Below are 27129 nucleotides of genomic sequence, written 5' to 3'. Positions count from 1 at the left end.
GTCCATCCGCGGCCACTCGCGCAGGGCCTCGTCCGGCTCGAGGGGCGGCGGACTGAGGGGCGTCGGCGGCGAAGACGGCTCGTGGAGCGGCCTCAGCTCCAACAGGGCAAGTCCCTACCCGAGCCCGAATGCCAGTCCGCGCGTGAGGTACGACGAGCTCGAGCTGACCAGCGTCCAGCTCTCGGGTCGCAACGGCGGCATGCACTCTTCCCCGCTCCAGAACTCGACCGCCCTCGCCAACCCCGCCGTCGGCGGTGGGCCGGCGAACGTGCAGGTGACGAAGCAGACGGTGACGAGCGGCCGGACGGCGGACGCCAGCCACCGTCGTCGCAAGCAGGACGCCAACTTTTTGTGCCCCGTACCCGGGTGCGGGAGCACGTTTACGAGGAGCTTCAACCTCAAGGGCCATATGAGGAGCCACAACGAGGAGCGGCCGTTCCAGTGCAAGTGGCCGGGGTGCGGCAAGGGCTTTGCGAGGCAGCACGATTGCAAGCGGCACGAGCAGCTCCACAGCAACTATAGGCCGTTTACGTGTGAGGGCTGCTCAAAGACGTTTGCGCGGATGGATGCGCTCAACAGGCATCGTGAGTCTTTCTTTCCTTTCCTTGTGAGCGAGACTGATGGTGGGGTAGTGCGATCGGAGGGAGGCGCGGAGTGTCAGCGGATTTTGGACGCTTCGAGGGATCCGAGTGGGCGTGGGCCGGTGACGAAGACGGAGGATGGGTGGCCTGGGATGAGCGTCATGGTCTAGTCGTCGACGTCAGTTATCGCCGTCGTCGTCGAACGACGCCCGTCATTATGTTCCGCACCGATAGACGCCTCCTCACAGCCTACTCCTCTTTGCTAATATCCCCTCACCCTGCTTGCATGCACATTATGAATTCCACGACGATTCTACTAATGGGTTCTCGCGCATAATTCTATCCCCTCGTCCAGTCTCGGATACGTATATCTACCACAGACATTTCCTTTTCTCACTTTCTTGCTCCGCCGTCGTGCTCGGAAATCGTATTAATGGCGCTAGATATCGCCCTTTCTTTCTCTCTGCTTCTTGTTTGTTTGTGTCCCGTATCTTAATTATGAAAAATCTCCCTCTTGTCCTGTAGCGTAGCAAAGTCCAAACGTACATCGTATTAGTATCACTAGTCGTACTAGATGTTTTTTCCCCTTTTTCTTTCCTTTCTTTCCGTTCCTCTCACGTACGCAGCACGCAGCGGAGCGAAGCGTTTTAACAGAAGCTTTTTTTGTTTTTACTTTTTGCGTTTTGGCGACGTTTGTGTCGTTGGTGTACGTGCGGGTGTGACAGTAGTCTCTCACTTTTTGTTGTTTCTCCCCCATATACTTGTTATCACGTATGTCTGCTAAATCTCTTTCTCTCCCTCTTTAACTCTCACCCTTGCCTCTTTCATTTTTCTGCGTCTTGTTATTTATGTCATCTCTCTCCTGTCCGTCGTTGTGAAAAAGAAATGGAAAATCTGGAATTTTTTTAATTTTTTGGTGGTCGTGGGTCGTGCTTGTCGTTGTGTTCAAGAATCGATTGGGGGTGCTTTTATGGTCATAATGTACGGGTTGTTTTTTTCTTTTCTTGCAGTCAAGTCGTGTCGTGTTACAGATGATTTTATTCCGTGTATCTGCGTATCTGTTTGTTCTACGTAATCAAGCCATGCCATATCCGCATCCATCTTGGAATTGGGGACTTGGGGGACTCGTGCGGACAGGACGAGTCACTCGGTCACTCATTCAAAGACGCTCCGACTCGATCACTCATACTCATACCGCAAGGCTGCGCGGCCCACTTTGGGCACGGACGAGTCATTTGTGCGTTGCGCGAGTCACGGCGCCTGGCAGTCTGTCAGTCAGTCTTGGAACCAACCCCCGGAAGCGGGAAGCGGGCAAAGGCAAAGTTGACTGAAAGAAGCTAGGAACGGGAGGGGGGGAAACGGGAAACGGGAAAACGGGAAACGGGAAACGGGGAAACGAAACGGGAAACGGAAAATGGGAGAAACGGGAAACGCATCCCGCGGCCACTCGTCGCCAGGGCCTCTCAGAGTTTTCTCCCTCCTTTCAGAAACCGCCGCAACATCCGAATGTCGAAATCTTAGACTTGATGCGTGCGTGAGACTGATTCTAGATCTTGAGGCCTGAGGGACCGGAGGCTGTCGACGGAGAACGGCGCACGAAAAAAGCCCTTGAAGCTTGGGGAGGGAACAAAGTCTGAGGGAGAGGGCTTGAAGGGACGAGTGAGCGTTTGCGGCTTTGCGGCGTGCACTGCCCTTGCCTCACCCCCGTTTTAATCTTATTTGAAATCTACCAAGAGATCAAAAACTGGAATTGATCTCGTCGCAAAAGTGATGCCCTCTTTGAATCCGGCCACCGAGGGAGTGTTATTGCAAGGCACCCGTACGTACGCCGCGTTCGCATCACCATCCACCATCGCTCTCCCAGGCTTCATTCAACCACTTTGGACTCGCCCATCTGGCTCTCGTTGACTTTTGGGCTGTGCGGAATAGGGGGGTGAGCACTGAGGTCTGAGGGAAAGGGAGGGGAGGGGAGGGGAGGGTATTTGAAAGCAAAGTAAATCGGTATCGCCGTGCGTCGCGGAACCCTTTTGATGTGATCGTCTCAGTCTTTCAAACCCACTCTTGAAATTTCACCCAAGACGAAGCCCCATCTTTCACGTGATCACCCATTCGTGGATGTCCTTGATCGCGTTTGTTCACAACCAGCCGCGAAAACACGAGGGGAAAAGGAAAATCAAGGGACGTCGTCCGTCGTCGTCGATGCCTCCACGTTTTTGCACCAAACGACAGAATGGGACACACATCGTGATCGGTTGTAGGTGACGCCGACAAGGTCATCGATACACTGGTGTGATCACTGATCAGACAGATCGGATCGTCGAGACCGTGGACTACGACGTACTGCCAATGGCGAATGTGAAATAAGCGACCCAATCATCAACCCTCGCACCCGTATCCTTCTCAGTCACGGAGTAGGACGCGAGGCGCATTTTTACCGGATAGATGGTGTCAAGCGGTTGAAACTGCTAGTGTCAAGTTTATATCACTATGTTCCTCATTATTAAGAATTTCCATTTATTTTTTGCGATCGAATGGCTCACGATGGGGCCTTGGCTGCTGTAGCGCTCTGAGACAAGAACAAGTAACAATGTACAAAGCTGTCACAAAAAGGACCTCTCAGGAATACTCGAGCACACACAACGCAGACTCTAGATCCGTGCCGGCCATGATGCATGATGGGGAGCTCCTTCAAGTTCTCTCTCTCTCGTTCGCGTAGCAGAATCAGAGAGATGCCGAAAAGGAGATGGAGTGGGTGATGTTTCTCGTGCACGTTTGGGGGTGGCAGGTTGAGGCGCGATGAGTCACTTCAGCTGACTGATATCATTGCGAGGTTTTGATGAGTGATCGGAGGTGGATGGCCCCCCCCCCCCCTTGGCTGCTGTAGACTTGTTAATTTGGTACTTGGGCTAAGTGGGATAACGTAATCAAAGGCATCGCGTTGCCTTCCCTACTAAGGGGATCTTTGTAGGAGCCCTGCGGTGTCTCCACTTACGGCCGTAGGACCTGCTGCTGCGGAGTTCGAGTGAGAGCTACGACGGATGGCTTGAAGGATAACAGTTGACATGACGCACAGATCGTGGGTGGGGGACGTCAACCTTTCGAGTGCGGAACGCGGGCGAGGAGGAGGAGACGCTGCTGCTGCAAATGTATTACTAGGCACTGCCTCCATACTCGAGTGCTGTCATTTAGCCTGTAAAGGGACCCAAAGGGACCCGCCGGGCCAGCGAGAATAGGGTGCGTCCTTTCCATGATGGCGTGCACGGATCGAAAGTGGCACGGCCTTGACACCCGACACGAAAGATGCGAACGTGATTGGCGGGATGTCATACTTCCATTTGCTACGCGAGCGAGGTCGCAGAGTTCAAGAGGGGGTCGCCCCATTATCCGATGTGTGTGCTCGTGCTGCACATTGGCTGTTGTGATTACTGACAAGCTTAGTACTAGCGAGGAAGACTCGGGGGAGTTGGGGGTGGTTGGCATAGCATTGTGATCCGGACAGGACTGTCCGATAAGGGTCTTCAGATTTCCATGATGGCGTGCTGTAGGAGCGAGATTGACGTTGGAGGAAAATGGATGCCAGATCTGACGTATGAAAAACAGCTTGCTTTGCTCCTTACAAGTACTACACTCAACGGCATTGAGGCTGTATATTACATTGCAAGCACTGATATGCCCATTAATAGACCGGTCGGCGTGCAAGAGGCTATGCTAGGAGCTCTTTTATGTTTTCATGCATTGACATATCCCCTGATGCCCTGAGACTACGAGGGCGTGATGTGGTTGAGAACGAGGTCGAGGTTGGCAGGCCAACCTCAAATGGCCAATGCGATCTTGTCGGAGGGTGGGGAGTGGGTACCAGTGGGTAAGGCCGCAAGCTAAAGTTTCCAATTGACCGGAATGGGGCGAAAGTCTTCTATACCCCGTGTCCAGCGCTTAGATCAAGCTCCTTGTCCAGGCAAACAATTTAGCCCCTTCCGTCCGATGACACAGGCGCCCAACCGCGAAACAGCAATGTTCCTCGGCCTGAGCCGACGATCATGCTGGAAGAATGATGGCCTCGGCGCACCAAGCAAAGGCAGGAATGTAGAGGTTAAAACTACAGGCTAATCAGAATGGAGAGAACGGACAAGGAGCGGTACTGATAGGCTTGTGGACACATGGGCAGTGCGCGGGTAGACGGGATTTGTATGCGCGCCGATGATTATGGGCGGTTGGCTCGGAGATCAATAAGACTAGGCTAGTTTAAATGAAGGAAAGGCGATGCTTTGGGGGGCGGGAGATTGGTCGAGGTTTCAATGTAAAGGAGATGCAACACCGGTAAGCGAGCACATGAGTAGCCGCTGGCATGATGCAGGATTGCTAACAAGAAGATCATATGTGACCATAAGAACCTCCGTCTCCTTACGAAGGTAAGGAGCTGCCTTACTAGATACCTACGATTATCTCCAGAATCGTATTAAGCGAGGCACCCGATGTAATCGTTATAAAGCAGATGTTCTGCGTTTTGCTGACAACTCAACGGGGCTCTCCGGGAAAAAAAACTTGTCGCTTGACGTTTAATAGGATATGACAGCTGCCACGCCTTCTGATAGTGGCAAACAGGATAAATGACCACCTTTTGGACGGCCAAAGTTCCAGTAGCCTGTTCGACCGTAGTAAGGCTATGTGTCGTGGCGTCTCCGAACGTTTCACAGGTTTGGGGCAAGTCCGGAAGCCTGCCTATATAGAAAGGCAATTTCATCGTCAACTGCTTCATGTCGTATCGAATTTCGAGAACCCAATAATGCAGATAGGCAATAATGAACGCGGAAGCGAAGAATGGATAACGCAGCAAATATATGCGCGCGTGGAATTCCCCGTCAGATGACTTTGTCTTCTTATCATGCCGCCCATGGAACTTGTTTTGGTTGGGAAGAGCATATGGATGTTACTACCGCATGGATAACGACGTAAGGTTGTCCATATGCGCTTCTTAAAGCTAGTGGTTCCTGGTACTACGGGGTAAAGGTAAAAGACACTAGGCCCTCTCCTGAGTTGAAATTAGGTGGGCGCGTTCCTATCTATAACGAGATTATAGATATGATTTAGCCACCATTCACAGGTGATGATAGCTAACTGATACTCGACATCTCTGTCAGCGCCGACATAGACGTACATGTAAAGGAATTGAAAGGCTTACTTATGCATCTGGGGTAATTGATCAATATATGCTGAGCGTGATAAGATATGGCTCCGTCTAGGCAACCTTTGTAGCTGTGAGCAAGAAGATATATCACTGGCATATAGACAAAGTCTTCAAGCAACGACCTAGCGCCGTTCGCGATTTTGGTGCATCTGGTACCTTCCTCTTCATATAATGATACCGAGTCGTATTGAAGCTATGTCATCCAATATTTTGACCGTTCTATGGTTTGGCACCAAATACTGAGGTTGAAGCGAATTGCCGAGTTCAGGACTGTCAGTGCGTATAACCGTATAAAAGTAGCCAGTTCGTCATGCCCTGCCCTTGGAGATGAAACGATGCCCATATGATACTTCCAACATAAGCGATACATTTCGCTTGCAGTGGCTGACCGTCGAGGTGGGGGGAAAAGTAGTGCAAATTTTAGTTAAACTCGTCAGTACTAGCGCCGCTGAGCTCGGGAACGGCATATACCGCCATTACAACCGCGCTCCTGTCAAAAATGATGCATGTGTAGTTCATTGCCAAAATAATCTACATCTGAGTAGAAAGGATATCCACTGTCATCATGATAAAATGTCACTATGTGGTGACTTGCCTCGTTAAACTCGAGAGGGTTGAACCGATGGAGATAACTTGTTTTTTTAGTCACCAAGTTGATTGGTTGGGATGCTAACCATTCTCGCCACATCATGTAACCGGAAAAACGAAACCGTTCTGTGAACGTCTCCAAGAGATTTGAGTGGGAAAAAAATCAAAATCAAAGACGCAGCACTCTGTGTATATTTGCCTGATCCAACTTGAATTGATGGTGATATGTGCTGTCTAGTGGAGTGCAAGAGAACCTGTATCTCCTGCCGCCAGTGGTGACAGGTATATAGTTGAAGCGGAGCGGAAACCCACCCTCTGCGGACAGAGGCATCAGCATCGAGAAGATGGCCATGATTGGTGATCGCTCAGGTAGCTTAAGCAATCAACGTGAAGTTGATACTATCGAGGCCTGTGCTGCCCCGCAGCAGCAATGCCTGGAACGCGCCGACGACAACGATTACCTGCCACCTGGGAAATGATATGGGACGTTGTGCGGCTACGACAGCTTAAGTGCAGAGGACCAGTGCAATGAAATATCACTTGACAAAACACACATCAGCGTATACTAACAGGCGCCAAAATCAAGGCTTACACCGTATAGCCTAAGCCCAGATGATGATGCTGCACATGGCCTGCAAATTTGGTCACCGGATCGACCGTACTGTACTGATACTATCCATGAAGGTGTAGCACTCCACACCTTTGGAGGTGAACGTATCGCGGTATTATTCTGTGCCCCAAACGTACCCGAACGAAGACAGGCGGCAACCAACAAAATTTACCTCCATAGGCCTGCTACATCACGCTGAGAGCAGACATCATTGGATCTTTGGAGAGCTGTCACTTCGATCGACGGGTGCATCATGACAGGCGATGCCAACTATGTCATCTGACGCAGTTCCTCTTCCACATCATAAATCTTGCGAAATTAATTCTTCAAAAATCGACTTCCATGTCAAGGCGCGCGCTAAAGAAAATATGTGGGTGAAGACATGGATTAGATTATGTGTGTGCTAAGCCAAAGGTTGCTGTGCAGCCTTATCCCTTTAGCTGTGCACATCTCTGAGCTTTGTTAGATCCAGTCACAAAAAAGGGGGAAACGTGATGAATTTTCGGTTGGCATTGATGAAAGTTGAAAGTTGTATTGATGCTACCTAACGCTATGGGAAATCCATTCGTGTCCTGAAAGGCGGAAAGACCTGATCAAACGAATTGGAACCCTGCATAACGAATGATCAGAGGTATGAGAAATCAATATAATTAATATAAAGCCAATCTGCACGGACCAATGTACATATACTAGGAGAAAGTGTACGATCAATTATTGTTAATCCCATTGGCTGTACTCAAAGGCGATGTGTTTCATATTTCACCACGATATGAACGGTGATCCTTTGGTGATACGGAAAATGCAATGGAGCGGCTAGTTAAGGGCGCCTGCAGTAATACATTTGACGGAGCAGAACAGTGGCTAGGCGTTTACTGATCGAATCGCATACCCTCGCGAAGACGACGAACTATTCTAGCAAGTGAAGGATCTGAGTACATTTGGCGCCCGGCATTCAGTGAAGAACCCGAAAGGATCTTACCGGACTGATCTTCGAGTTCACTGCTTCCGAGTCGAGTTTGCGAGTTTCCTTCACACCAGGTTCTTGGTTCTGAAATGATTTGGCCTCGTTTGACCTGAGGGATTTTGCTTGATTTTTCAATGATGTCCTCGGACCTGGACGTTAGATAAGCTTTTTCAAGCGAATACATACTGGTGTGATTTCAAAATAATCCTCTTTATTGAGAATAGCACTAGTTTATGATTATGGGAGTTATTTGGCCAATACACAAATGGGAGAGATCGATGGACCTTGGATACCTGGACCTAGGTGCACGGCGCCCATCGTAAGCATATTTTTGTCTGAAAGTGGTCAAAGTTCGAGATTACTCACTTTAATTGATCAAGTATCACATACTACAAAGTGCAGTGATCACATTGCACCCGAAAAACACGTTGTAAAACTTATTCAGAACGTGGGAGTACATCCTGAATAGAAGGTAAGAATCAATACAAACACCCCAATAGTAGAAATCAAACTGGCTCATGAGCGCTGATGCATCTTGATGGCCCCGAAAACTTTGTGAAAACGCTTAGGATACGGTCACATAGCATTTGCTTCCGAGCCTCCTGGTAGGCACGACGTCAAACACGTGTTATTTGAACCAGAGAGTCGAAGGGCAAAAGTTACGAAAATAGTACAGACCACTCTGGGCAGGGGTGGAATGCAGGAACGGAAAGGGTATGAAACTCTTCAACGATGTTACCGGACGTTGCCGTGAAGGACAGAATGAACCACAATGATGACGATGCAATAAAGGTAGGCTGAGAAGGCTAATCGCGTCGAAGACGGTCCATCTTTTCAGGAAAGTAATTTCGTATTCGAGCGTATTCAATAAAATTAGCCCAAGATGGTTGTTTCACGAGTAAGCTGATTGAACTCTGTTTGATGTGACCCCTCTTCAAAATAGATGGGGTGAACATGGATCAAGACTTTGGATCACAACATCTTGCTGACAGAAAAATCATAGACCGCAGATAAGCTAAGTATACAACAGAATATATTCATCATTCCTCACCAGACGGTATCACGATGTTCGTCAACATGGGCTTCTGCCGCGAAGAGACGGGAGAGGATTTAAGGCTGTGAGAAGTCAGCGCAGTGGCTGTGTGAATCTCTTTGGACTATATAAAATTTCATCAGCAAACGAGCCACTGCTAGAGTGTTAGTTAATACCTGCTAGCTCTCGGCGAGGAAAGTCAAAACACCAGTACGCTCAAAGGTATCGGTTCAAGTCGTGTTTTGATCAAAAGTTCCTGGAGAGATGCGCAACAGAGTAATGAACCCAAGCCTGACCTGCCCGTTATTTTCGTCTCCCCTCATCTACCAGACTACTTTTAAACCCCAAACCGGACTCTGACGTGCCAATGTCATCGTGTAAAATCAGAAGTTGTGACAGTCATCCTGTATAATATAATATACACAGAAGCCAAAAAGTACGGCCCTCGCACTATGGAAATGGAAGAGCCAAAGACAACTTGCACGGTAAACCTATCGTACTGTATACAATAGTCTCACGATGCAAATTGCCTCATAAATGCTGTTTCCAAGTATTTTCTACTGGGGTGGAGGGTTCTTCTCCAGGTTTACCACTGTATGCCTTGGAACACCTTGAAGTCGTGTCGGAAAAAAGGCATTAGTGTGACAAAAATACGACAAGCAACATCCTGCGTACAGATAGTATGAACGTTCTGCCCTGAAAGAAAATACGGTAGGGAAAATGGACTTCATGTTGGCTCGCACATAGCAAATTGGAAATGTCATAACCATCCACATCTAGTATAATATCACTGAAATTGCGGTGCTCGGTCCTTTCTGAGAGGGATCTTGAGATAGATATTCAAGGCTTTACGGGGAAAGGATGGGAGGTGTGATGTGAGAATTATATGCAAGGCTATGCCAACAAAATACGGACCTAAGGGCCATAACACACCATCGGATAACCGATCATCTCACCATGAATGGGTGCAGCGATGACACTATGTCGCTTGAAGATATATTGAACGAACATCGCAATTGCATCGTGACCGCTGCACTCAAATGCACAGCGCGATGCGAGGCACCGCCTCAAGCACACGAAATTTGCGATGATCTAGCGAAGAGCCACAGATAAGACATGGAGATCCGGAGCTAACGCATCATATGTGTTGTGTTATTGGTGTAGCCTAGGATTTTTTGTCATTTCGCATCGTGATGATAACACTCTCGGGAACCGCGCAATGGAATAGAAGCCCGAGGAGTCTAGTTGACATACTCGCTTCATGCGACTGTGCTTGAAACTGGTCACACGAAGTTATCATCACGTCTACTGTTTCTCGAAAGGCTCCAAAAAAGGTGAGAGAGATTGCGCCGACTCTAGGGCATTCGAGAAGGGATGGGTGCAATGTGAAAGAACCAGAGAAGGTACGTGTAGATGTTTCGCCGAGTCGAGGGCATCTGCGAAGATATGGGTGCAATGGAAAGAACCAAAGAAGCTGGGTGAAGCACTGGAAGCGATAAAAGATACCTGCATGGGGAGCAAGAATAAACACGAGTGGGACAGATACATGATTTGGTGAGAATTTTCTGGGTACAGTTGATCTGCCCTCGCACTGTAAAAGCGAAGGCGGAGGGCTTATCTGCAGTCCGTGGATAACTTTCTGCTGATGCCCTCTTCAGCTCGCGTTGATAGTCATGTACACCGTGGATTAAAAAGCTACAAATATTTGCTTTGTGAAGACGCCACACGCATAATAACCAAGTTATGTTGGAATAAGTAGGACGACTTACCAATTTCCTGCATGGATCTAACACGTGTTTCAGTATGAAATTTCGAGAGGACTTTGCTATAGGGGTGTACTGGGACGTCAGAGCTCCTGTTTGTGGGCGGATGTTTAACAAATGAATGCATGGCATGATTAAACTAAAACCTTGCAACACTTGCAACATTGAGATTGGCTATGAGAGCAACAGGAAATGCTGCTTCCGATTTACAGGAGATAACAAGCACAGGGCAAGTATCTTACGAGCTGTAACACGTTTTAGTTTGGACCTTAAAAGCCGACGCCACTGGAAAGCGAAAAAAATTGGTAGTAGAAGTGCTTGTAACACGAGAGAAAAGACTCGAGAACATTAACAGCAAAGTACGCCGAAAGCGGTACAGTGTCATAGAAACCAGACATGGAGTACTCACTATATGCGTTATTCCAGTTGGTTTACTACTTATTCGAAACACGACGTCATTGTAGGTGTGCAACGCTTTCGGACTACGCGTGAAGGCCGATACAGCAACACCGAGAGATGTCTTCAGGGACAAAAAACTATTTTCATGGTTTCACAGGAATCAATACTCTTCTGCTGACACCTACTTATTGGTGAAAGCAACGAGGAATGTCTAGAGGGAGCTGGTTGTTTTTAATAATTTTCAATGCTGGCGCCCAATGAAGGGGTAATTTGGTAGTAGTGGTATTTCGAGGTAATGCTCACAAGAGCTTGATCTTGGACCGCATTTGACGTTCACGCCGTATGAGCACGCAGATAATAAATCCATTTCGAAGTGGACCACAATGAAGCCAGAGATATGATTTCGGGCTGGCAACTGACAGGATTCCGAGATGGTGGTAAAGAGAAAAGCCGTGTTACGACCGTGTTTGTCACTATTCTCAGCGCTAGCTATAGGCTAGAACACGCTTGTATACTTCGAAAATTAATATTGCGACCACTGTGGGGTAACTTTCAGTCTCATTTGTTCATTCGTTCTTCTGTTTATTATCATAAAATATCCTCTACAGCCCACTTGGACGACTAAACACCGCAAAAATCCAGAAAACATATTACATTTCCGGGCGTATTCATGTCTTATTCCTCTTCCTTGCAAAATGGGAATGGTCCCATCATCCCACCAAATCCCAACCAAGGCCAATATCCGTCATTCAGTGTAACAAACACAGCATCGTTCCCGACAACCCCTTCCTCATCGCGTCAAACGACGAGCGCAACCCCCATGGCAGCGGTAGTACCACCAACGCCAGGTCCCAGCAAATTTAAGGCCCCAGCACACAAGCATGCACATCATCTACACTCTATACCCCCTCGAGAGAAGTCCACACGGACACTCATCATCGACCACATGCTCTGGGTCCATGGCCGTACCCGCTTCGCCCAGGCTCGGGCAGAGTTGGGTATGACAGATCGCACAGGAGGTCCGTCGTCACCCCACTACAGTCATCGTGAACGGCCAGAGATCTATGAGGAAGAGGAAGAAGTTATAAGCGATGGCGAGGATGTGGGGACGCTCAAAGCCAGAGAAGGTGGACCAGGCCATACGCACAATGACGAAGAGGACGATAGAATTGAGAAACAAGAGTTGGTCCTTGCGCGCAGTTTGCGTCTTCGTGCTGAAGGACTGGAGAAAGTGGTCACATCTATGCTGGACCAGCCTCCACCCGTACATCCGATTTTGGATGATGATCCGCTTGCTCCACCAACGTCTCCCAAGCAGCCTCATTCACACAATCATTTGTCGCCATCCCATCCTCACACACTGCCTAATGGTGTGCGGCTGCGTTTGGCGTTGGGGACAGTGATCAATGACCTGTTCGCGCGGCAGGCGCCTCCGCCGCCTTACCGCCATCACCATCACCCACCACCGATCATCGTGAGTGGAAGCGTATCAGACTCCGGGGGGTTGACACCAGGCAACTCGCCAGTCATGCAGAAGGCTACCACGCCCTCATCGATGAGGGGAAGTAGCGTGTCATCAACAGGGACACCTGCGGCCAGTTTACCGCCTTCTTTGGTCCTTCTATCGTCCATTTCTGCAGCTCCTTCGATATATAATGCACCGTTACCTTCCAGAAATGATTTTAGGTTGTCGACTTCGCCGTCACAGCCGTCACCTCTTTCAGGTGCCCCTCTCAGCCCTGTGCGTGCAGTATATCAGACATTCATACATCAATTGTTATTGCACCTACTGACGTACTATACAGCATTGGCGAACACATCCTGTACCCAGTGGGCGTGTCCGGGCACTCTACGTAGCTGGTGCTGATCCCAGCACTGCAAACTCTCCTCCGGGACTGCGGTGTCCACGACATCTACACACAGGTTGTGAAATCTGCGTCGAAGCAAAACAGCCCGTCCGAGCTCCTGGTGGCCCGGGGCGCGTACGAGCACCATCTAGCGCAACACCAACGAATGATTTGAACTCAAGGTCAAATAATGCAGGAAGAGGTGGGATGATGATAGGTAGCATGGTGGGTGGGGGAAGCAGTATGACGGGTATGGGCGGGAGTGGTGGTGGAATCACAGGCTGGCAAGACGGAAGCGGGATAGGTTCTGGTTTGGCTAGGCCTGGCGTACGCGGGAGCGTCCTACGCCGTAAATCAAAGACTTCGCTAAATTCCAGAGAGGCTGAAGCCGAACTTGCAACGGGCACCGGTGCAGGCAACACGCGATTATCAGAACTCATACCGCGATTCATACGCCTTTCCGCTTTAGTTGCTCTAGAACTGGGACGAGAGGTAGGAGAAGAAGAATATGGCGGCTCAGAACGCGCAGGAGGAGAGAGTGACGATGAGCGGCGGGGTAATGGTGCAGGAGGTAGTGGCATGTCGATTAATGAGGACCATATACTTACACCATCATCGCCGGCTTCAGTACCGTCGCGGCGTGATATCTACTCAACTGCGTTGAGGCCTTCTAGGGAGTGGTATATGCTTCTCGGTGGTCTTTTAACTCGCGCTGCACTTGAAGGCTACCTGACCGGAGGCTGGCGCGGACTAGATGCTGTGGAATGTCTACTGGCAGTCGGGTTAGGGATAGGGGCAAGCGATGACCACTTCGAAAGGGAATGGGACGACGAAGACGATATGTTGGATTGGTTCGATCCCGATGATTTACCAAACTTGAAAGAATCGACAAGAATAATGTTCCCTGCGCTACAGGCTAGGAGAACTGGGGTTCCCCTGCGAAGAGAGGGCGCGGAGGCAGAGTTTGAAACTGAAATGGAGGAGCGATTGAGGAGGGTAAGTAATGATTGGACTCGCAGTGCTGTGGGCTATAAGATAACAAAGTTGAACTCTTTGCATTTCTAGTTCTACGCGATACCCTCACTAACTCCCGATCTTTCAACACACATGGAAGACTTAGCATGGCACTACCCAGCTGAGCCTGTTGAGCGGGCAGCATTGCGCTTTTGCGAAGCTATTGCAAAATGGCGGGGAAAGCCTGAGTTAGAAACCGTGGGTTTGACACTCATTCCTAGTATAGTAGTAATACTGAACTTCCTGGCCTTTAGTATAAGAAAAAATCATCCCAAAAGGAACCCGCCACTCCGGGTACTTCAACTATGACTATCGAATCTCTCGTCCACTCCAATCCTCCGAGCCCAACCACAAGTCGTGCTGTTCCGCCTTCCAGCTCTACTACTGTACCACCATTCGATTTACAGAAACACCAGCAATCGCTGAGACCACCAATAGAAAAATATTTCTCGATGCCATCGTCTGCTGGGGGTTGGAGGAACATGAATAAACGGAGGCGAAGTGTTGATGAGGATAGGACAGGAAAGAGGGTGCATGGATAGTTTAATTATTGTTGATAACAGGATCCGAGTGTGATCGTTATGTACTATATAGGAGTTATGTCGAGAACTGAAATGTTGCCCAAGGTAGAATAGTCTATCACTACAAATAAAAATGAGCTGCTTCACTCAATCAGAATCAACGAGACAAGTACTAAGATAAGCTTATAAGTACCTCCATCCTATCGTCTAAGCATCAGAGTCCGCACGACCATACTTCAGATCCTTGTAGAGATTGGTGATAATATCATTGGCAGTTAGCGTGATAATCCTGGGGTGGGGTTCTTTAAGTGGAATACTACAATGTTGTTCATGATACTCACGTATGTGGAGCGATGCGCAGGAAATGAGCAGTGGATCCTGAGGGGCTATCAAGACGCTGCTACTCTCATGGAAACAACTCAACGTACCCTTGTACCAGCCAAGGACACCCTCCGCTTTGGCAGTTTTCAACAAGCAATCGATAGGATTCTTGTACAATGCTCCTACTAAGTTACCATTAGGTAGGCGCTTAGTGGGTTGATTATACATCCGGGTTAATGTCTATAAAGATATCAGCGACCAAGACACGTATACCAAACCTATTGAACTTACTGTATCAGCTGGTTGCATGACTATACACTGAACAATCCAGTTATGAATTAAATGAATTCATGTAATTCACGTGTACCGTATAAATGGGAACATACCACGCAAATGCCTGAGACAGAACTACTGGCTAGAAACGTCCATATACTATTTGCAGGAAGAAGACCATTCGAGACAATCTGATTCTTTGTCCAATGATAGGTTGGTAGTTGGACCTAAGGAACAACTACTGTTAAAAATGTATAGCACATTTAAAGTTAAAAGCTTGACCGATGATCCCATTGTCGTTCGAAGGACAGCAGCATCTATACCACGAATTAGTCCACGGAATTTCTCAGCCTTCCAGATAGTCGACAGGGCATCAAAGGAGCTCTTGTAATAGTGCTGCGTTCCTACAGGGAGAGCCGGAGAATATGCCTAAGGAAATACTATCACTATTCGGCATTGTAATGTGACCAAGAGATCTCACCTGCATTCTGGCTTTGATAAGGAAAAGTGGGTTTCCAAGGGAAGCTTTGGAAGAAGCACCTTCAGCTGCTAGACCACGAGGCAATGAGTGGGTGACTTACCTCCAACTGCACCACTAACGGCTCCGGCGGTTATAGATGTTAGTGGCAGTTGGTCAGTTGGAGATTTTCCTATGAAGCGGTTCAATGTTCGCCTGAACGGCTCATAAAAACCTACGGTGCAATGAGGCGCAAGTCAGTATGATTGTAATGAACGTCACATACCTAAACGTGATCCATTGAGAAGAATCTACACAAGCTATTATCAGTACTAACTCCTCACCATAGCCAAGAATAACGATGAAAGGTCCTTGCCTGGTAAGTATACTATAGAGTCGGAGTTATTAGCATACAGTGCATGAGGCGAATAGCACAGACGTACAGCTGGGCCAAGACCTCTTTGCAAGCCACGAATTCCCTCGTTCCTCCACGTTTTCGCAAGCACATCGAGAGCATTCTTATACACTTTTTGACCACCACCTTTGGTCAATTCTCCCTGCAACTGCATACGAGTTTTAGCAACTTCAGCAGGATTGGATACAGTGACCTAAAAGGAAATGTTCAGTCCATACCAGAAAGTGAGGTAGAAAAAGCTAAACTGACCGCAGTGCATGCCGCTATTCCTCCGCACAAGAAACCTTCAGCGGTGGACACTGTCCGCTCTCTGCTTACTGAACTCATCATGCACGCGTTCAGAGTTCTCTGAGTAAAAAAAGTCTCTAATTACTGGAAGATTTGTCATATACCAAATAAGGTAAGCGAATAAAGTGAGGCCACATGGCAGAACGCGACGTGTCGTTTCCAAAAACTGTTTCAACCGGAGCTGCACTCGCATTTTGACCCAGAGACATATCCTTCGAGTTTATTTCGTTGCTCTGGGTAGCCTTCCAGAATAAACCTTAGGCTCTTATTCTTAATCCTAGAATATGTTCTTCACAGCTTACTACGTACTACTGCTGTGTCTTATCTTCACCGTATTGGTGAATGCGGCAGATCTATACAAAACACTCGAGCGTCAGTCCAAGGCGCGCACGAACTAGTCGAAATTATATTTTTACTTATTATTTCTGTTTAATAGTTTCGAAACATGCATCGGAGCAAGATATCCGGAAGGCTTACAAACGTTTGAGCAGAAAATACCACCCAGACAAGAACCAGGAGCCAGGAGCGGAGGCGAAATTCGTGGAGATTGCGCATGGTATGTTGATAAGGACCCTCGTTTATAGCCTTTATTGAGCTCTTCCGCGGTAAATAGCATATGAAGTTCTATCGGATTCAACGGTGAGGATAAGAGGATAACTGGTGTTGATACTCGACTTACTAACTTGTTGTAGAAACGTCAAATATATGATCGCCACGGTGAAGTGAGTACTTTAGTTCATAGGAGAGACATATATGCTAACCAAATAAATAGGAGGGATTGAAGGCTCATGAAGGCGGCCAGCAATATGCAAATCCACATGACATTTTTGCCAACTTCTTTGGTGGAGGCTGTGAGTAGGCAAACGGGCCCTTTGGCTCCATATCTTTGCTAACATAATACTTCGAATACAGTTGCGTCACAACAGCAAGTGCGTAGAGGACCGACTTCAACGATGGATTTTGAAATCACCCTGGCTGATATGTGAGCCATTGTTAATTCTTCCTTCTCATAGACTAACTGATTATCTTCAGGTATAAAGGTGCCAGCATAGATGTGTGTTATCCGTTCTTTCATTCAAATATCTCTCATTCACCTGTTTTTCAAGTTCATGGTCAAGAAAAACATTCTTTGCGACCACTGTCGAGGTTCGGGAGCTGCGTCAGATAGTGACATTCATACCTGTTCCGGTTGTGGTGGATCGGGCGTGAAGGTTGGCAGGCAACAAGTCTTCCCGGGTATGTTTGCGCAAACTCAGATGACCTGCAACGACTGCAGTGGGCGAGGACGAGTTATCGTCAAAGAGTGCCCGCATTGCAAGGGTCAGAAGGTCATCGACCACATGGCCCAATATACGCTGGAGGTCGACCCGGGTACACCTGAAGGACACGAGGTTGTATTTGATGGCGAGGGCGACGAGAGCCCTGATTGGGAAGCAGGTGATATCATTCTGCGAATAAAGAGCAAGAAAGAAAAAGGAAGCTGGCGCAGGAAGGAAAGTAGTTTGTACTGGAGGGAAACTATTGGTATTGAAGAGGTCCGTTCGTTTTATGCGTTTATCGTTGTCTTTATGTATTCAATAATTTGTTCTATGATAGGCGTTGCTTGGATTCCAACGGAATCTTACGCATCTCGATGGTCATATAGTTACATTGGACCGGACAGGTGTAACACAGCCTGGTACGTGATATTGCTTTCTTGTGTGTATGCAAGCTAATTGTACTCGACTCCCAGGTTTCGTTCAGATGATTGCTGGAGAAGGCATGCCAGTATTCGAGCAGTATACGCATGGTGACCTCTTTATTGAATATAACGTTGTGTTACCTGTGGAACTTGGTCCTGATATGCGACGCAGTGAGTAGCTATTCATTGAAGAAAACCCCACTCTCATCTTATCTATTTCCAGAACTTGCAGAAGCATTCTATGGCTCAAGGGAACGTCAGAAAGACGAACTATAGACTACATGAGGTGGTGGAACAGTCTTGTAAGAGACGGCTATATTAGAAACAACTGTTGCACCTGACATGCGTGCTGACGCCGGTGTGAGGATAATGAATTACAATCGCTTTGTCTTCATTTTATACATAAAAGGCCTATTGCTATTGCTGACACCTGTGGGTGCCTTTATGCCTGTCAGCCAGCAAAGTGTCTTGCAAAGCCGAGTGGGCCGCGCCACCGCCGTTTCTTCCATACTGTGGTCTGCTAATGCCGCTGGGTTAAACCTGACCTCCCCTAAAGCATGCTGACGATATATATAACTCGCTGAGTATGCCCAACGAATTCTTTGGGAGCTTGATTGTGACCCCCAACGATGTGGAGACTGGGATAGTCGGTGAGCACCTTCATAACGCTCTCATATATTTATCGAGGCTGATTGTCATCGTTTTGCTAGACCATCGTTGTAAAGCACTGCAGGACCTTCCGGACATAGATAATCTCTTTATCTGGTTTGGTCAGTAAGATTTTGTTGGTTCACTTGGCAAGTATATCGTCTGTTTTCCGTCGATGCACGATGCTAACGTAGATTCTATCTCAGATGTCAGGTGTTCGCTTCTGTGATTAGTTATGTTGGAGTGTCTGTTCGGCATCTCTCTCATTTTGGAAGGGCATATTCAGTATTACATTTTGGTTTGTGTTTATATGTTTTGTTCATCAGTTTGAGTCGTGCTCACAACTGCTGTAGGTGGCGTCTTGTAATGTGCTAGGGCTGACAAGTTGTCGGCTAGATTGACCTGGCCAGTGGCCAAGTAGCATGTGAGTTCATTCTTTGAATATGTTCGATGTGATGAGCTAATTTTTAGCAGAGTTGATACATCAGATAGGGTTGAAGGAACCAACTGCGTCTTGAAGAAGGCCAAATTTGGGTTTCCTTGTCTCCACTCTCTGTGTACTGTTGCTATCACGGGAATTCTCGTGTGATTCAAAAATTAAATAACCCAGGTCGTTAAGTCTCGGGCGGTGTACCTATGGGGCCTTGTAGCTCCGTACGTCGTTTGAGCCTACATATCATTTGTCAATGTATGGTATGTTAGAATTAGGACAATGAAATGGAGGATATCTTTCATTTGTTAGTTTATCTACAAATTGCTATTGCAAGAGGATGATGCTCATTTACTGATATCGATGGTCATACAAGTAATTTAGTCTGGCTAGGGAGATAGAATGTTGGTTCGATTAGCACGAGATATGCTATTGCACTGAGTAAGAGCACTGCACACAAGACCTGCTTAGTTTCGGCCATTATTATTACCCCCCTACTTTGGGTCAAATGTATGGTAGATGCTCTGGTGCTATGTAAATACACTACACGGGAAAAAGATGAACTTCATGCAACATTCATGCCTGAGCACCTGATATCAGCATAATCACGAAGACCAGGGCTTGGCAACATACTAGGTAGTTGTAGGATTTCCGGTCTTCACAACGTTCTAAATATTCTCGCTGGACCCGAGTGTCAATGAACTGTGCAAGGAGAGTTAAAGCAGAGACATACGTCGATCAATCCTTCAATTCGCTTCTTAATGCTGAGCGGGTTCGGCTGGAAACGGCTTGCAAGTTGGCGAGTTACTTCGTTAACAAGCTCATTGTGCGTCATGTGCTTGCGATCTTTCATTATGCGCACAATGCAAGCCTTCGCCATACAGAGTGACATGAGGTGAATGCACAACTATAGCAAATGACACCCACTCACCTCTGTCTGGAGGCGTCGCTCTTCCTCAATTTTATCTCGGGTTTCCTTCCGTTCGTCAACTGTCTCCACCTTGGAAGCAATCGTACCGATTTTTATTTTTTGCATTGGACACGTGAAGTCACTGTTGAAGGAAAATGAATCTGTTGAATCCACATCCCGACCTGGGGGGTGTTTCTTCAGGATCTTATATTTAGCGCAGGCTAGAGATTGTAAATGGCGCTGTAACTCCACGTCAACGATTGAGGTAGCCTCTTTGATTTCCTGTTGGTAACGCGTCAGTCAGGCGTACCCAACAAGAATACTTGGATGATTATTGCCTTATACGTTAGAAACTCGTTATCCGGTAAATCTTCGAAAAGAAGCAGAATGACAAGGGCGAATGTCGAGACGTTGAGATCGTGTTTTCTGGACTTGAACGTGACACGAACATCGGCATTCCCAAGGGATGACTGCCACGTCAAACGTCGTCCAGAATGCCTGCTGAGATAAAATTGCTCAAAGGACTTGCAGGCCTTTGTCAAGCTTTCTGGCAACGCGCAGGTTGCGCTGGAATGCGACATAGGCCAAAAGGTGGACGTCATTACGATAACTGATATTTCAATATCTGGAGCCTACGCAGCTTCCGTGAGAAAGAAAGACGCTCAGAATACTGGACGCTTACCGAAGTGTTCTCCAGGTGGTTACGATATGCTTGCATGGTATCAGCAGATATTTTCATATCATTGAACATGCCTTCCAACTTCTGCGTGAACTGGTAGCCACACTCCACCTTGAGCTTAGCTAACATGCCTCGTTCTGCGTCATCTGATACGGATCTACCTAGTAGTAAACGTTTGGCGAGATGGTTCTTGTAGTAGCGCTCGAACGCATCTTTCTCCGAGACATAACGAAAAACTGTAATGGTTTTATCCAAGACAGCGTCCACCTCTATATCGGTTTTCTAGACATATGCTAATCATTAGAGGGATCGTCCTAAATGAGCAAGATAAATCCTTCACCCCTTTGAGACCCTTCTTCAGGTTTTCGTCAATGAAAAGCGATATAAACTCGGGTGCTTTTTCGTTCAGGTTGACGAAATCTTCGAAAGCCTGCAAATATAGTTATAAGAGAGTGGACGAGTGTTAGCCGCAGGAAGTAGGGCTTGCCTCATTCATAGAGCTGTCGATATCTCTATCACTCCGTAATGCCTGTTTCCATACATGATCAAACTTATCCTTTAGATCGAGGACATCTTGCACCCATTTGAGAGCGAGAGTTAATGTCTGAGACCCAATACCTGGAGCGCGCGCTTTCGCTTTGCCTTTGCCTTTAGCAGAATCACCAGGTTCAGTGGCACCACCATCACCACTGTCCTGATCGCCATCGGCAGACAAAGATGCCTGATTAATGACTCTACCCCTCTGCGCAATGGAATCTTTGAGAGCCTTCCGAAGTGTAGGAAGTCCAGTGGGCACCATGATGAATAGACGATAAAGCCGGTTCAGATCCTGTAATTTGTCGAGATCAATCATAATATCCATGCCTGAATTTGGCATATTGATGATGGTCAACAAATTTGGTGTAAGAAGGTGGTTCTCAAGAATAGCACGAAGAGGATTGGCAGTCTGAGAGTATAGGTAGTGGTTTGTGCGATCCTGTTCGGAATCAAATCGAGCTTCAACCTGCAAAAGGACTTGAGAAATTGAGTCCCAGAAAGTTTCTAAATGTAGCCCACCCTTCGTAGATATTCAGGAGCATCACACGACTCTAGCAGTCGCTTTCCCTCATTACTGTAGAACGCTTCGCTTGATTCAAGGACAGATGGCTCCAAATCTCGCTTATAGATAGATGGGCCATCGTGGTCAACACCCAGCTGCAAAAAGACGTCTACACATTCTTTCACAGCCGAGCGACTGATCACATATCCATCGCGCTCAATTTGAATCAAGGACAACACGGCAGAAATAAGATGTTGTTGTATTGGTGGACGTATTATGTGTTTCAGAAAAAGGGCCAGTCCCACTTCCCATATTTCTGGTACATCGTGGGCCTTCGTATAAACGCGGTCCTTGTGAGGGAGAAATTAGCGGCGAACGCGGGTAAGACAAAGCACTGCACCATATACTTGAGTATATCGCGTAATTTCGACATGTTTCCAGTGTGATCATCCCAAACACGTCTCAATGCTTTGAGAAGAAGCTCGCCTTCCTGACTTTGTTGCATTGGATCATCGTTCGCACCACTGGGGAAGGCGGGGATAATTTCGTTCTTTGCAAGCCTATCAACATTTTCGGCAACCAACTGGCGAACTCCGTCATAAACCAAAGCTCCCTGTTTGTTGAGCACCATTTTGTATGCGATCCGATAGTTCTCTTCAAAGGACAGGTTAGAAGCATTGTGGTTGTGGATTTCACGGATATTTTCGGCCAATCTTGACCATATTTCCTCAGTAGGTGGATCTAGTGTATGCTTGACATCATTTCAGCCCTGTTCTATACCCAGATATGAATTGTCATACCTTTTTCGGAGGTTTCTGTGGTCGTAAAGGACAGAATATGTAAGGAGTACGACAATGACGACGATTCACTCACAATCTTAGGTTTCACTTTACGTACTAAGGTCCTTGCATTAAGTAAACCGAAAAATAAGGATTTCTAATTGCTTACCTGCTGCCATGCTTTCATAGACCTTAAGCCTTATTAATGATCATGGTCATGCAAGAAGTGGCGATTGGATTTGGACTTTATTTACGCATATTATTTCCAGAAGGTGTTGATAAATAGGTCAAAATAGGACTGCCGCGCATGCAGCACTACAAACGGCCATATTTCATACGGACTAACTCGAACCAAGTTCCCTTCGATGGTGACTGTGGTAATGAAGATTACAATTCTTTCCAACAATGACAGAACGGAGATTTTTACACCAACCGGCCAGACGCTGATAATATGGAAGTGGGCAACAAAAGATATCAAGGGGATATGTGTAGAGATATGTGTAATGCATACAGCGAAAATGGAGGAGATGAAAACGTGAAGCGCCAATTAGTGAGATAATTGATAGTGGATCTTTTTTACTTGAAGCACGCTCGTACTACGAGCCTGTCTGAGAGCGAGACGAACGCACAAAGTCGGAGAAATATTTCCGGAAAGTTTTGGGATCTAGATCTCGTAGCTTTGTTGTGAATTCCATGGCCGTTTCCGGGGGCCAGTTTTGGGAAGGCAGAAAGACAGATACGAAGAAATTGTGAGCTTCCGAGCCTCTGGCTTTGCAGACGGTTTGAAGAAAAGTGGCAATTTCATTCAAAACCTGCACTCGAGAATAAAATTAGACTTGTAAAGAGATGGTCAAGATATAAAAATTTACCATTGACATCTGTCCGTCTTTGGGATTGAATTGTGGAGATGAAAGAACTCTGAATGCAGCAGGAACAAGCCGTTCGTATACAAAGCGCTCAAAGCCAGGCAGCCCCTCCTCGTTGGGTACTGATTGTTCAGGGTCAAGCTGGCACCAGACGCTAACGCAGCGACCTAGGAAAGCAAACGCAGCCTTCTGGCTGCTTGAATCTGATATGTCTTCCGCCAAATGTTGCATGCTCTCTAATAAGGGTTCGAGAGCACCTTTGTTGCCTGCGAATAGAATGATTAAGATAATTGAAGTCACATGTTAAGTGATTTACTCACGTTTGGAGGTGAAGATACCTTGCAATTTGGAAGACATAATATTGGTAAGGAGCGCAAGATAGGCCCGCTTAGTGTCAGCGTGACTGAGCTCGTCGTCCGTCCCAGTGACTGGCTGGGAAAACAGCTGGGTGATATGCGCGCTCAAAGGGCCGATTAGTTGATCAAGAACATCAAACATCTCCTTCTGTGGAGTAGTCAGATTCCATAGATCATTCATACTCTAACCTACGAACCTGAAGCTTGTGGATGAGAAGCCCAATGAAGTTCATAAAGTCGACAAGCTCTGAAGGTTCGAAATGAGCAAGAAGATTGGCCATCAGAGGTGGGATAAAATGTGTGGCAGTCGGGCCTGTAGTAGCTATTATACGCGCGAAGGCAAATCTTGTCTGCCATAGTAGTGAGCACCATAGTACATACTTTTGAATCATAATGAACATACTGCATCTCGTACTACCTCGAAAACGTTCATGGCTTCCAGACACATGAGAATTGCCTGAGCGACTTGATTGAAGACATCTAGGGGCGGCAGAGTATACCCTTCTGGAAGAGGACAAGGGTAGTCTGGGAAACCTTTTGCAACATTGCCGAGAGCCATGATCGTATGGTGGATTGTCAGGATAGGCAAGAAGTCTTGTGCTCCCTTCGTTAGTCGCAGGTTAAGCGATAGGTCGTCCATGAGTGGTGTCAAGACGGAAAGCAACAATGCCGCTTGTTGCTCCGGGGATTTGAAAAGCAATGACAGCAAGACACCCACAGTCTCGTATAAGTATAATTGCGAATCAAAGGCTCCAGGATTACGAATCGCTTCTGTGAGCATGTCTTGTTCTGGGCTCTCGAGTTCTGGAAGTTCTATCTGGATAACCAGGACATCACGAATACTTTCGATAAGGCCGATAGCAACGTCTGGTGATATGTCATTCTTGACATCTTTAATAAAACGATGAAATAAGTAGTATGCCCTTGTGCGCACGCTTGACTCAGGATTGTGCAGGCCACTTCAATAACGCAGGTCAGTGACTTCTAATTACATCTAACAAGTCGACTGACCGAATGTCAACCATAGCCTCCAGTGTAGGCATGATGCAATCCTTACGTATTTTGAAAAAATCGCCATATCGTGAGACTGCCTCAAAAAATTGCATGGTCACCATTCGGTGTGGATATTTCGAAATCCCAGATTGCACAAGGGCAATCAACATTTCTCCATGGCTTGTCAATGGATATTCTGAATAATCTGTTTCCTTCCGCTTCTCCTTAGCAACAAGAGGTGCTTGACAAAATGCAGCGCGACCCTTTCCACCACCTGGAATCGTTACATTTAGGATTAGGTTAGGAAATATGAAAAACATGCAGCGCGTACTTTTATTAATTTCACCAAAGATATAGACCAGGTAAATCGCAAGTTCTGCGTCGTGCCATTTTACACTCGCAGCATTCTGGTGATAAGCGGATAGAGTATTAAGAGCTAATGTCCGCACTGCATCGGTGACGAGGTCCTGGTCTATCATCAACACAGAATCCATGAAAGATCGCAGATCCTATATCATACGATTTGGAGTGAATACAGATATCAGCAGGGAGGAGACGATACCTTTCGCAAAGTTTCAAACGCAGTTTTGTCGCCCTCGTCCATATCGTCGAGATCGGTTTCGTCGTCCCATTTCATCTTCTCCAGTATGACACGCAAGAGTGAAATGAGGAAAGAGCGTTTTGTTTCGTCAATGGGATCCGATGACATTTTACGACTACGCTTATACTAAAAATATGCTTTGTGATAAGTGTTTTCACAGATGGTAAAACTTGAAAAGCATACGTACACTCCCCAATATTGTTTGTAGTACAGGGAAAACGGTCGAGCAAGTGTCATCGTATTTATCTGCCATGAAGCGCAACATGACAGGGAAAATTTGGTTCAGAAGTTGAGTTGCTTCTGAGCTTATCTCTGGTTTAGGACATTCCTGCGAATAAACTTAGCAATAAAGAAACCATGACTGTGATAGATATTTACATCTGCCAACTTAGCGAGCTCCAGGCCAAGAACATTCAACAATTTCCCTAGAGCTTCCCTATATGATTCTTCGGCCTCATCCACATCTAGTCCACGTTCTATTTGTTGAGCACGGGTTTTGGTCTCCAGGGCATCTATAACTTGGCCCAAAGATAATACCTTGATAAGTTGTAGCTTGTCTTCCGGTTCTTTCAAGCCTTTTGAGATTATGCGGAGTAAGGCGACAGAAGTTGCCAAGCGGATTGGTAGCGATGTATCAGACAAAAGTGTGAAGAGCAATGGCACAGTTGTTGGTGTTACAGTTAGGTTGATATCTATCCACCCTATATATCACGATGTCAACAAGCGAAAAAAAAGTCGTCACAAGTAATATCACTTACCGACATACGATCCAAAGGTCCTGATACCCCAATCTACAACTTCGGAAACAATACCCAATTCTCGCTCTGTTTCTGCAGACCCTTCATTTTTTCGCAATGATGCCATCCTCTCTGCACCATCAGCAACGATTGTTAAGACTGCTTCATTAATTCCCGCTGCATCCCGTTCCCGCACGGCATCTCTCACTCTGGCATCACGTGTATGTCGAATAGGGTTGTATGGTCTGGCTGACTTGATCATCTGGTCTGCTACTTCTCCTGAGATTTCTAAGACGATGTGAAAGAAAAGAAGAGAAATGTGATGGTTGAAAGTGGATTGTGAGGAAGATTCGGCGGGGCGGATGAGAGAGAATAGATCATTAAAGAATGACGACCATTGTTCAGCATAAGTGCATAAGAAGAAGAGAGTCAATGTATGCGAGAACTTATTGCGCAAAACTGTAAAAGGGGTTAGAGCCGTGAACTAAGATATTCACGACAGGACTCTTACATGTTGCGTTTGCTTCAGCAGAGCCATAAACATATTCCGATTGTATATAAGAAATAATTGATTGTTGAAGAGTGCGGAAAGATTCCTCATCTAGAGGTTCAAATCTGCATCAAGGAGTCAATCATATGCTCGATGATGAATTACAGCAGGCAACTCTACGAGACGCCACAAGATACTCCTGTAGCAGCTCCCGGAAAGTGCGGAATAACTTACCGATTATCGAAAAACTCATCTAAGATTCTCAGTGCTTGAAAACGCGCTTGTGCAGGATGCTTCCGCTCGCCTTCCGGGCCTAAATCGACGAAAAGCTTCAGAGCGAGCCTCCAAGTATTGTTTGCGTTCTGCTCAAGCGATGAGAGAAATTCCAAAGCCTGTCGATGCAAAGGTCCTTGAGACGGGTTGTAGGCAATAAGGGTCGCCTGCACGACCTGCTGGATTTCTTCGTCCATGGTATCAAATGGACTAGCCTCAGAACCAGACGCGTCCACGAGGCGACTTGTGAGTTCCTGTAAACCTGTTTGTAGAGAGTTACAAGCACTGTGATATGATGAGGTTTTCCCCGCTCTAGATGCTGATAAGTGTACGAACAAGTGACTATAGTACTTGGACGTTGAGGTTCAAAGCGCCGTGCGAGATGGTA

The 27129-nt window shown here is 47.0% G+C and overlaps 10 protein-coding genes across 10 annotated transcripts; 4 read left to right on the top strand and 6 right to left on the bottom strand.

The window, feature by feature from the left end:
• Positions 1 to 274: 274 nt before the first annotated feature.
• SERLADRAFT_338918 (uncharacterized protein) lies at positions 275 to 589 on the top strand (the record flags this gene model as incomplete). The annotated part of the gene is made up of 1 exon (XM_007318803.1): positions 275 to 589. A coding segment is annotated over one exon (315 nt), but the record flags the coding sequence as incomplete, so codon positions are not given.
• Positions 590 to 1663: 1074 nt separating this feature from the next.
• On the top strand, positions 1664 to 2489 carry SERLADRAFT_438444 (uncharacterized protein; the record flags this gene model as incomplete). Its single annotated transcript, XM_007318802.1, has 4 exons — positions 1664 to 1855; positions 1919 to 2111; positions 2140 to 2240; positions 2316 to 2489. The coding sequence occupies 4 exons, from the start codon at positions 1664 to 1666 to the stop codon at positions 2487 to 2489; spliced, it is 660 nt and encodes a 219-aa protein (XP_007318864.1).
• A 422-nt stretch (positions 2490 to 2911) lies between these two features.
• Positions 2912 to 3750, bottom strand: SERLADRAFT_438443 (uncharacterized protein; the record flags this gene model as incomplete). The annotated part of the gene is made up of 2 exons (XM_007318801.1): positions 2912 to 3046; positions 3574 to 3750. The coding sequence occupies 2 exons, from the start codon at positions 3748 to 3750 to the stop codon at positions 2912 to 2914; spliced, it is 312 nt and encodes a 103-aa protein (XP_007318863.1).
• A 404-nt stretch (positions 3751 to 4154) lies between these two features.
• On the top strand, positions 4155 to 4460 carry SERLADRAFT_468753 (uncharacterized protein; the record flags this gene model as incomplete). Its single annotated transcript, XM_007318800.1, has 1 exon — positions 4155 to 4460. The coding sequence occupies one exon, from the start codon at positions 4155 to 4157 to the stop codon at positions 4338 to 4340; it is 186 nt and encodes a 61-aa protein (XP_007318862.1).
• A 4933-nt stretch (positions 4461 to 9393) lies between these two features.
• SERLADRAFT_468752 (uncharacterized protein) lies at positions 9394 to 10225 on the bottom strand (the record flags this gene model as incomplete). The annotated part of the gene is made up of 3 exons (XM_007318799.1): positions 9394 to 9571; positions 9637 to 9807; positions 9878 to 10225. 2 exons carry the CDS (start codon positions 9735 to 9737, stop codon positions 9493 to 9495), a joined length of 180 nt encoding a protein of 59 aa, XP_007318861.1.
• Positions 10226 to 12477: 2252 nt separating this feature from the next.
• SERLADRAFT_468751 (uncharacterized protein) lies at positions 12478 to 12849 on the bottom strand (the record flags this gene model as incomplete). Its single annotated transcript, XM_007318798.1, has 1 exon — positions 12478 to 12849. The coding sequence occupies one exon, from the start codon at positions 12753 to 12755 to the stop codon at positions 12579 to 12581; it is 177 nt and encodes a 58-aa protein (XP_007318860.1).
• A 348-nt stretch (positions 12850 to 13197) lies between these two features.
• On the bottom strand, positions 13198 to 16311 carry SERLADRAFT_468747 (uncharacterized protein; the record flags this gene model as incomplete). The annotated part of the gene is made up of 15 exons (XM_007318797.1): positions 13198 to 13966; positions 14036 to 14182; positions 14239 to 14643; positions 14699 to 14794; positions 14847 to 14883; positions 14934 to 15066; positions 15118 to 15144; positions 15213 to 15326; positions 15382 to 15528; positions 15581 to 15624; positions 15681 to 15791; positions 15843 to 15867; positions 15933 to 15944; positions 16000 to 16164; positions 16221 to 16311. The coding sequence occupies 12 exons, from the start codon at positions 16299 to 16301 to the stop codon at positions 14713 to 14715; spliced, it is 978 nt and encodes a 325-aa protein (XP_007318859.1).
• Positions 16312 to 16421: 110 nt separating this feature from the next.
• Positions 16422 to 18376, top strand: SERLADRAFT_468744 (uncharacterized protein; the record flags this gene model as incomplete). The annotated part of the gene is made up of 11 exons (XM_007318796.1): positions 16422 to 16631; positions 16696 to 16815; positions 16873 to 16898; positions 16952 to 16981; positions 17032 to 17110; positions 17172 to 17241; positions 17292 to 17313; positions 17366 to 17794; positions 17856 to 17937; positions 17992 to 18111; positions 18164 to 18376. The coding sequence occupies 11 exons, from the start codon at positions 16544 to 16546 to the stop codon at positions 18214 to 18216; spliced, it is 1119 nt and encodes a 372-aa protein (XP_007318858.1).
• A 1136-nt stretch (positions 18377 to 19512) lies between these two features.
• SERLADRAFT_449585 (uncharacterized protein) lies at positions 19513 to 22644 on the bottom strand (the record flags this gene model as incomplete). The annotated part of the gene is made up of 13 exons (XM_007318795.1): positions 19513 to 19548; positions 19652 to 19699; positions 19752 to 19889; positions 19950 to 20210; positions 20267 to 20560; positions 20611 to 20889; positions 20948 to 21037; positions 21095 to 21610; positions 21664 to 21996; positions 22047 to 22397; positions 22447 to 22461; positions 22520 to 22542; positions 22595 to 22644. 13 exons carry the CDS (start codon positions 22602 to 22604, stop codon positions 19513 to 19515), a joined length of 2394 nt encoding a protein of 797 aa, XP_007318857.1.
• Positions 22645 to 23021: 377 nt separating this feature from the next.
• On the bottom strand, positions 23022 to 26938 carry SERLADRAFT_370080 (uncharacterized protein; the record flags this gene model as incomplete). The annotated part of the gene is made up of 12 exons (XM_007318794.1): positions 23022 to 23237; positions 23295 to 23557; positions 23612 to 23795; positions 23845 to 23997; positions 24051 to 24606; positions 24659 to 25149; positions 25203 to 25367; positions 25429 to 25569; positions 25620 to 25942; positions 26000 to 26437; positions 26490 to 26593; positions 26703 to 26938. 12 exons carry the CDS (start codon positions 26936 to 26938, stop codon positions 23022 to 23024), a joined length of 3270 nt encoding a protein of 1089 aa, XP_007318856.1.
• Positions 26939 to 27129: the final 191 nt, after the last annotated feature.

Source organism: Serpula lacrymans, assembly GCF_000218685.1.
Source record: "Serpula lacrymans var. lacrymans S7.9 unplaced genomic scaffold SERLAscaffold_7, whole genome shotgun sequence".
Classification (NCBI taxonomy): domain Eukaryota; kingdom Fungi; phylum Basidiomycota; class Agaricomycetes; order Boletales; family Serpulaceae; genus Serpula; species Serpula lacrymans.
This window is presented reverse-complemented; position numbering and strand designations above follow the sequence as displayed.